At 44.1% G+C, this 10047-nt stretch overlaps 1 protein-coding gene across 1 annotated transcript; it reads left to right on the top strand.

The window, feature by feature from the left end:
* The first annotated feature begins 3282 nt into the window (after positions 1-3282).
* On the top strand, positions 3283-9955 carry kctd20 (potassium channel tetramerization domain containing 20). The gene is made up of 7 exons (XM_020495784.2): positions 3283-3742; positions 5380-5548; positions 6575-6671; positions 6818-6938; positions 7192-7389; positions 7624-7734; positions 8740-9955. Exons 2-7 carry the CDS (start codon positions 5388-5390, stop codon positions 9036-9038), a joined length of 987 nt encoding a protein of 328 aa, XP_020351373.1. The 5' UTR covers positions 3283-3742; positions 5380-5387; the 3' UTR covers positions 9039-9955.
* The last annotated feature ends 92 nt before the right edge of the window (positions 9956-10047 follow it).

Genomic DNA, 10047 nt, shown 5'->3' with positions numbered 1-10047 from the left:
TTCTTACAGTGTTCTCCCTGTACACCATGTCAGAACAGTTGGCGAAATTAAAAGGGGTAAATAGACCAAATTATTAGGGTGAGGTACATGGGCTACTAACACCTTACTACACAACATTCACTTAGTATTACTTTCTTAGCTACAGTATACTTATCTCCCTGGTATTTTACATAATTTATGCAGCAGTGTAACGGATGTGAAACGGCTAGCTAGTTAGCGGTGATGCACGCTAAATAGCGTTTCAATTGGTGATGTCACTTGCTCTGAGACCTTGAAGTAGTGGTTCCCCTTGCTCTGCAAGGGCTGCGGCTTTTGTGGAGCGATGGGCAACGATGCTTCGTGGGTGACTGTTGTTGATGTGTGCAGAGGGTCCCTGGTTCGCGCCCGGGTATGGGCGAGGGGACGGTCTAAAGTTATACTGTTACATTGGTGCCGTGACCCGGATCACTGGTTGCTGCGGAAAAAGGAGGAGGTCAAAAAGGGGTGAGTGTAACGGATGTGAACGGCTAGCTAGTTAGCGGTGATGCACGCTAAAATAGCGTTTCAATCGGTGACGTCACTTGCTCTGAGACCTTGAAGTAGTGGTTCCCCTTGCTCTGCAAGGGCCGCGGCTTTTGTGGAGCGATGTGTAACGATGCTTCGTGGGTGACTGTTGTTGATGTGTGCAGAGGGTCCCTGGTTCGCACCCGGGTATGGGCGAGGGGACGGTCTAAAGTTATACTGTTACAGCAGCATACAGCAGGACTCACCTTGTTGTGCTGTGCTCACTTGAACATGGTGCGGTGGTCCTTTGTGGGCAAATTTTGTCATCAAAGTCTGGCATTCTTTGGATTTATGGTGCTTTCAAAACAACTGGGAACTCTGAAAAAAACAAGGTTGAATCATGATTATGTCATTGATCTTTAGGTCGTAGCTCTAGAAAGAGGCTGGATTTACAGCGCAGCGCTCCATATTTTCTGCTGGCTTGCCCCACCACCACAGAAAGCACTGAATTAGGCTGAAACACCTGTATTTTGGAACTGCATTACTCAAGAAAACAAAAAAGAGATCATGTTTGTATACGGCTTTATTAACTCAATTATATATATATTTTTTTACATTGTTTGCAAACTGATATGTGACACGTATTAATGCCAAAATAACATGCAAAACAGGCAATCCCCCCCCTTTTTTTGTGCAAAAATTAGCTGCCCTGAATGACTGGTCGCCACTCCCTATACTTGATTTTACTAAAAGGTGGGTCATGACTGTACTGCCATCATGTTTTTACCATAACGAGGCTATATACAGTGCCTTGCGAAAGTATTCGGCCCCCTTGAACTTTGCGACCTTTTGCCACATTTCAGGCTTCAAACATAAAGATATAAAACTGTATTTTTTTTGTGAAGAATCAACAACAAGTGGGACACAATCATGAAGTGGAACGACATTTATTGGATATTTCAAACATTTTTAACAAATCAAAAACTGAAAAATTGGGCGTGCAAAATTATTCAGCCCCCTTAAGTTAATACTTTGTAGCGCCACCTTTTGCTGCGATTACAGCTGTAAGTTGCTTGGGGTATGTCTATCAGTTTTGCACATCGAGAGACTGAAATTTTTTCCCATTCCTCCTTGCAAAACAGCTCGAGCTCAGTGAGGTTGGATGGAGAGCATTTGTGAACAGCAGTTTTCAGTTCTTTCCACAGATTCTCGATTGGATTCAGGTCTGGACTTTGACTTGGCAATTCTAACACCTGGATATGTTTATTTTTGAACCATTCCATTGTAGATTTTGCTTTATGTTTTGGATCATTGTGTTGTTGGAAGACAAACCTTCGTCCCAGTCTCAGGTCTTTTGCAGACTCCATCAGGTTTTCTTCCAGAATGGTCCTGTATTTGGCTCCATCCATCTTCCCATCAATTTTAACCATCATCCCTGTCCCTGCTGAAGAAAAGCAGGCCCAAACCATGATGCTGCCACCACCATGTTTGACAGTGGGGATGGTGTGTTCAGGGTGATGAGCTGTGTTGCTTTTACGCCAAACATAACGTTTTGCATTGTTGCCAAAAAGTTCAATTTTGGTTTCATCTGACCAGAGCACCTTCTTCCACATGTTTGGTGTGTCTCCCAGGTGGCTTGTGGCAAACTTTAAACAACACTTTTTATGGATATCTTTAAGAAATGGCTTTCTTCTTGCCACTCTTCCATAAAGGCCAGATGTGTGCAATATACGACTGATTGTTGTCCTATGGACAGAGTCTCCCACCTCAGCTGTAGATCTCTGCAGTTCATCCAGAGTGATCATGGGCCTCTTGGCTGCATCTCTGAACAGTCTTCTCCTTGTATGAGCTGAAAGTTTAGAGGGACGGCCAGGTATTGGTAGATTTGCAGTGGTCTGATACTCCTTCCATTTCAATATTATCGCCTGCACAGTGCTCCTTGGGATGTTTAAAGCTTGGGAAATCTTTTTGTATCCAAATCTGGCTTTAAACTTCTTCACAACAGTGTCTCCGACCTGCATGGTATGTTCCTTGTTCTTCATGATGCTCTCTGCGCTTTTAACGGACCTCTGAGACTATCACAGTGCAGGTGCATTTATACGGAGACTTGATTACACACAGGTGGATTGTATTTATCATCATTAGTCATTTAGGTCAACATTGGATCATTCAGAGATCCTCACTGAACTTCTGGAGAGAGTTTGCTGCACTGAAAGTAAGGGGCTGAATAATTTTGCACGCCCAATTTTTCAGTTTTTGATTTGTTAAAAAAGTTTGAAATATCCAATAAATGTCGTTCCACTTCATGATTGTGTCCCACTTGTTGTTGATTCTTCACAAAAAAATACAGTTTTATATCTTTATGTTTGAAGCCTGAAATGTGGCAAAAGGTCGCAAAGTTCAAGGGGGCCGAATACTTTCGCAAGGCACTGTATAGGGGGTACCGATACCGAGTCAGTGTGGGGGGGTTCAGGTTAGTTGAGGTAATTTTTTGTAGGTAGAGGTGAAGTGACTTTGCATAGCTAATAAACAGCGAGTAGCAGCAGTGTTCAAAATATATGGAGGGGGGTAAATGTAATAGTCAGGTGGCCATTTGATTAATTGTTCAGCAGTTTTATGGCTTGGGGGTAGAAGCTGTTAAGGAGTATTTTGGTCCTAGACTTAGTGCTCCGGTACCGCTTGTCGTGCAGTAGCAGAGAAAAGAGTCTATTACATGGGTGACTGGAGACTCTGACACTTTTATGGGCCTTCCTCTGTCTGACACCGCCTATTATATAGGTCCTGGATGGCAGGAAGCTTGGCCCCAGTCATGTGCTGGGCCGTAGGCACCACCCTCTGTAGCGCCTTACGGTCAGATAACATTATTTGGGACATTTTATTATTTTCTCTCTGTTTATTTGTTTCAATAATGTTTCTCTAAACCATACCAATAAATATGACTTTATGAAGTGAAAATAGTTCACACCCCCCTGTCAAATTATTGGAGATATATGGTAGGGGTCAGTTAAGGAAAGGGAGATACACAGTACCAATTCTGCGCGTTGAAACAAACGGATTGGGAATTCTCTTACGAGAGTCTCTGGATCTCTACACCGGGAGTAATTGGATTTGAGAGCACTGATCCGCTGTCACCGTATGGGCTGGGGCGCTTTCGGTAAACCCATATTCCTGCACCCCGCGCTCTGGCACTTGGCATCGGGTCCATCGTTCGCGTGACATACCGGTTACAGAGAACAGCCGTTTTCACTCAGACGTTCTGGTAAGGCTGTGGTGGGTAGTCGTTGTCTGGTGGTCTCCGTCGCCTATAGCTTATGTTTTGGTAATATGTCTGCAACTGTATCTGAATGTTATTATGGCATTTTATAATTACAGCTCTGTATTTCTGTTATGACGTATGCAGACCGTGATACGGGCACGTAAGCTCCAGACTTGTGGCGCAGCGTAATTCGTAGCGCTGTCAAATCTCAAATCAGCAGGGACGGATACGGTGAAAATTGTCTACACCCTGGACGCAGACTGAATAAAATAGTCAGTGCTGTTTATTAGCTAGACAAATACTGAATTGCTGATGGGGTTGGGGCTATACGGTATGGGTTGGGATAGCCTACCATATATCTTGATTTTGGGCTTAGGCTACCAGTTATGTTACAGTGCAGTGTTAATATTATCAGCTCTCCTCAACAGTTGTTAGAATTCGCATCCCATCAAACCCTTTTCCTCATTGTGTTACATTAGAACCTGTCTGTCTTCCACCTGTTGGCTACAATGGAATGCTGTGCACTGCACACCGTTGAAGACCATTGTTACAACTCAGGTGTTATACCAGTAGAATAACCCACGCATTAATTATCCTTTAACTAATTGCCCTTTTACTAAATCTATTTTACTTTGAAAAGCTAAATTAACATAGCTTACGACCTGTCTAATGGTCATTCTCATTAGACAGGTTCTAATTGGGCGGCAGGTGGTTAGAGCGTTGGGCCAGCAACCGGAAAGGTTGCTGGATCGAATCCCTGAGCTAAGGAGGTGAAAATCGGTCTTTCTGCCCATGAACAAGGCAGTTAACCCACTGTTCCCCGGTAGGCCGTCATTAAATAAGAATGTCTTCTTAACTGACTTGCCTAGTTAAATAAAGGTTAAATAAAAATAATAAGTTCTCTCCTTCCACTGGAATAATACCTACTCTTTGTCCTCTCACATTACACTTCTGTATATAATTCTTTATTTCTGTTGTCTCAGCTGAATACCAAGTTTAAGTGCAGGAGGGATGTCACTGCCCTATTGGTGGGAGATGAATCCCAGGTTTGTTAGTAGCAAAACAATCTTCAATGTCAGAGACCCAAGCAGATACTGTATGTAAGACAGCGAGTATTGTGGCCACTGTTGTCGACTTCATCACTCTACAGTTATTCCCATGACCCCTCCTGCTGCTGTCTGTCTCAATCCCAGTCCAGATAACTGGGAGAAGTGGTGAGGCTGGAAAAGCTTGCATGTTACTGTGCAGCTACGGTACACTACTGCAGTAATCTCCTCCTCCTCTCGGGGCTTAGTGAGGAGGCTGACAGTAGCAGATGGGTCCAGGGCACCAGGCTAATAGACTCACTGACTCAGTGGGACGGCCGGTTTATGAAGGCCTGTATACTACTAGTTGTCTGACCCCTTACCGTCAACTAGACCGATAGTACAGTAGGGCAGGTCTTTGCTCCAGCCCACCTTTGTTTCCGTCTAACCCTGATATGGCCGTGTTGGAGTAATGGGGGATAAAGCCATGTCAGGGCCAGTGTCCTCACTGCCTGATGGTTTTGGCCACATTTGTCAGTTGGCATATTTGTTGGATATCTCTGGCACAAATGTAAATCTATGAGGTCAACTGTGATGGCACTTGTTCTCCCCCAGACATTGACATGGCAGCACGTCCAGACTTCCAACGTGAGGGGAGGGGTGAGAAGAACCTGTCTCCCCTGTCTCGCCTCCCCCATGAGCGGGTGACCCTGATGGTGGACGGGACTCACTTTGTGGTGGACCCCGCCCTATTCACCGCCCACCCTGACACCATGCTGGGGAGGTAAGGTCCAGACCCCTAAGCATCACAATCTGTGTGTCAGATTTAGACTCTTTTATTATAGTGTAACAGACTCTCACAAGATTGTGCTAGCCCACTGACCTAAATCAGCCAAAGTCTCAGGCCAGGTTAATCATCAGGCAAGCGTGGATCACCACCGTGTCCAATACAGTAGTACAGCCTATTATTAGACCAGGGAAAGATAAAGAAGAAACACTAACAAAACCCTAATCCCTCAGGAATCATTTCAGAGTGGTTTGTTTCTAGTCTCAGAGAGTGATGTTTACTCTGACCCATTGGCCATTTGGGTTAATCTGGCTAATAATCTGAGATTAGTCAAATATTACCCAGGAATATTCCTCTCATTAACACCTTCTCTCGCATACACTTATCAGGCATTGTTATGATTCTGACAAGTTACACTTATCATGTTTCAGGTGTGACCCAGATGCAGACAGTGTTGAAGAAACAAACATTTATTGATAGTACAGGGGCAGGCAAACGACAGGTCAAAGATAGGCAGAGGTCAGTAATCCAGAGAGGCTGCAAAAGGTCCAGAACAGCAGGCAGTCTCAGGGTCAGCGCAGGCAGGGGTCAATAATCCAGTGAAATGGGGCAAGGTCCAGAACGACAGGCATGCTCAGGTTCAGGGAAGGCAGAACGGTCAAAACCCGGAAGGACTAGAAAACAGGAGCAAGAACAGACAGGAGCAGAGGAACAAACACTGGTAGGTTTCACGAAACAAAACTAACTGGCAACAGACAAACAGAGAACACAGGTATAAATACACTGGGGATAATGAGGAAGATGGGCGAAACCTGGAGGGGGGTTGGGGGGGTGGAGACAAGCACAAAGACAGGTGAAACAGATCAGGGTGTGACAACACTGTACTAAGGAAAGGAAATAAGACTTGAATGGTAACTGGACATCTACACAGACAAGGCTTTCAAGATGCACTAAACTCAGAAATGCATATTGTGAGGACATTTAGTATAATTAAATAAATAAATAACACATTTGAATTCTCAGGATGTTTGGTCCTGCCCGTCACTTCACCCGGCCAAACGCCAAGGGAGAGTATGAGATCGCTGAGGGAATCGGAGCCAGCATATTCAAAGTCGTCCTGGTGTGTTTCACTCAAAATAGTTCCCCTGAATTATGAAATTGCTTATATCTTCCCTTACCTAAACTAACCTACTGTGTTTCTCTCTCCCCCCTCTTCTTCTCTGTCCCTTGACTCTCTCTCTCTCATTCACTCTCCCTCTCTCGCAGGACTTTTACAAAGGGGGTATCCTGCAGTGTCCAGAGGGGGTGTCAGTGTCTGAGCTCAGAGAAGCGTGTGACTACCTCTGTATTAACTTTGACTACAGTACCGTCAGGTGCCGAGACCTCAGTGAGTAGCACAGTCACACCGGGTCTGACCAGGGGCCTGTTCAAAACCGAAACGTTGACTATTGTTTTGCAATTGTTGCATGCACAGTTTTCAGAATGAAGTTAAACCACTTTTCAAAACCTCTTCCTAATTGCTGAGTCTTCTTCATCTTGAATTTGTACTATTGAAATATACATGTTGCCATGTACAAGAGACTATGATGTCAAATCAGAGGTCATTGTTCAAATGGTGTGACCATTCGTTCCTGTCCCAGGTGCATTGCTGCATGAGCTGTCCAACGACGGTGCAAAGCGTCAGTTTGATGTCTTCCTAGAGGAGCTAGTTGTCCCGGTGATGGTGTCCAGTGCTCAGGAGGGGGAGAGGGAGTGTCACATCGTAGTTCTCACAGATGATGACATAGTGGATTGGGACCATGACAACCCTCCACCCATGGGAGAGGAGTACTCACAGAGTAAGTGACCTAGTGACCTAGACCTAGTCCTGAATTATAATGAATCAGACATTATTAATAAAATAAATCATGGACATGTATCTTTCGGACAGTGCTGTTTGTTTCATTTTCTATACTTGAGATTTATTTTAGAATCTAGTGCCCCAACCTTTTTTGGAAAATAACTATGAATCATTTGGAGTGAGCACTTTGTTCGATATTAATTCCTGTTCTCTCTCTCTTCAATGTGCCCAGTTCTGTACAGCACCAAGCTCTACCGCTTCTTCAAGTACATAGAGAACAGAGATGTGGCCAAAGCACTGTTAAAGGAGAGAGGACTGAAAAACATTCGCATCGGCATTGAGGGTGAGTTCGTTACCATGTCCCAAATCAACCCGCTAGCCCTCAGCCTCTTCTCCCAGCCTCTTCTGCTTAGGTGTCTGAATATCTGAAAGAAACAAATAGGTATAATAAATCTAAGGCATAGATTCAATCCGTATCGCGGAAGATCCATGCTATATATGGGTTAGCAGATGAAAATGATGCACGTGTTTTAATGGGGACGGAGTCCATGTTTTGTTGGGATTCTGGATGGCATGATAGCTAGTAACATTGAGGGGAATCTTAAGTGGCACGTTTCATCTTGTTATTGATATCATGTCTTGTTTTGAGGTGTTTTGTCTGATTTTATGTCAATGCTAATATGGCAAAACATTTGCTAGCTAGCTAACCAACGACTGTAACGATGTATTTGAGAAGCAACAAGTGCTCATTGTGAAAATGTATTTTCAATACACATTGGAGACCAGATATAGTTTGCATGTTGTCAACAATCTAAGCAACCAAACCGTCTATAGCTAGATTGAAATTTAAAGACTATGTTCCGCCTTTGTATTACAAGCTGCATCCCACTGGGAAAAAAACTGGTTGAATCAAAGCTGTTTCCACGTTATTTCAATAAAACAATATATGTTACGTGATAATGTTGAATCAGTGTGGAAAACTGATTGGGTTTGCAAAAAGTCATCAACGTCAGGACATTTCTACTTTTTTTCACCCAGCTTTTAACCTAAATCCAATGACATAGTGAAATTGTTTGTTGATTTCACGTTGAATTCACGTTAGTTGACAACTCAACCGTATTTAAATCAAAACTAGACGTTGAACTGACGTCTGTGCCCAGTGGGATATGTCGTCTCAATCGAAAATTACATTTACATTTAAATTGCGCTATAACACAAATCTTCCGGAATACTTATTGAATCTAGCCCCAAGTCTTCCAATGCCATAGGCTACATTTTGCTTCTCTCAAATCCGCAAACCCTACAGAGATACTGAACATGATGTGTGTCTGGTCCTCATGTATCCCAGGGTACCCTACCTGTAAGGAGAAGGTGAAGCGCCGTCCCGGTGGGAGGTCAGAGGTCATCTATAACTATGTGCAGCGGCCCTTCATCCAGCTGTCCTGGGAGAAGGAGGAAGGGAAGAGTCGACACGTGGACTTCCAGTGCGTCCGGAGCAAGAGTGTCCCCAACCTCATCACCTCTCTGGGGGAGTCAACACGACCCGCAGCCATACCCAACCCGCAGGTCGATGAGCTGGATAGGCTGATCAGCCCTGATCCCCGCCCCCAGTCTCAGGCCCCACCCCCACCCATCAATGACAGTTGAGGAGAGGGTAGAAGTTGACCTTGGGTATAGGTTTTTTGTTTGTTCCCCTATTGGTTAAGGTCAGGGTTTGGCAAGGTTAAGGTTGCACTGATACTAGGGCCGAGATTCAATCAGATCAAGCATTAACCAGCGATAGACGACACCCGCGTAGCTGATGTTTTGGAGTGTCGGAGATGTAACTGGGTTGGAGCTGTCAAATCAGTGAGCAGCTGCTCTGGTGATCTCATGAAGCCACACCGTCCCACTTGTGTTAGAAGTTCAGACCGAGAATGTGTAGGCTATATAGAAATAATGACGCTGAAATTCATTAAACAAAATAATGTGGATTTCTATCAGCCTAATCGAGGTGTAGATTACATCTCACATTCCAGTATTCTAACTTGTAAACAGGGCTGCATGAGATTTCTGTTAATGCGACTCCATGCAGCCAATGGCAATGTCCGCTTTAGGTATAACGCCAGGAGTGCCTGTTGATTTGACACCTCTAATGCAGTTCCTCCTCTGACCTCAATGCTGGTATCAGCAAGCGCTGATCTGAAAGAATCTAGCCCTAGATCTGTGTTTTGGGGCAACTTCTACCCGAGGCCGTCATCAGTTACCACGTCAGCCTGTCTTCCACTCAGGATGTGTGAGTTTACAGACACACTCAAACAAACCTCCATGACCATACAGTCCAACCCATGTATGCATACAGAAACAGATGCGCATGAAACACAGACATGTACACACACACATACACACATGGATTTGGACAAGGAGGATGTTTACAGTAGATAACTAGACCCTACCAGAGTATATCTAGTGTTTCCTCATTTAGAATGTGTGTGTGTGTGTGTGTGTGTGTGTGCTCTTTTTTTTAATTTTATGACGGATTACATTTTATATGCTTTGTACATTTATATAAAGGTTTCAGTTAATATTATTGTTTAAAGTATTTCCATCGTTTTTGTTCAAAGAATTGGTTCAAGTAATTGTTGCAGCTGCACGGGAAACCGAAATAAAATGATTG

The sequence above is a fragment of the Oncorhynchus kisutch genome, linkage group LG1 (assembly GCF_002021735.2).
Source record: "Oncorhynchus kisutch isolate 150728-3 linkage group LG1, Okis_V2, whole genome shotgun sequence".
NCBI lineage: Eukaryota > Metazoa > Chordata > Actinopteri > Salmoniformes > Salmonidae > Oncorhynchus > Oncorhynchus kisutch.
This window is presented reverse-complemented; position numbering and strand designations above follow the sequence as displayed.

Coding starts and splice junctions, on each gene's coding strand:
- kctd20 (XM_020495784.2), top strand. CDS start 5,388: ATGGCAGCACGTCCAGACTTCCAACGTGAGGGGAGGGGTGAGAAGAAC. Junction 7,390..7,623: donor GGGAGAGGAGTACTCACAGA/GTAAGTGACCTA, acceptor CAATGTGCCCAG/TTCTGTACAGCACCAAGCTC. Junction 7,735..8,739: donor CATTCGCATCGGCATTGAGG/GTGAGTTCGTTA, acceptor CATGTATCCCAG/GGTACCCTACCTGTAAGGAG.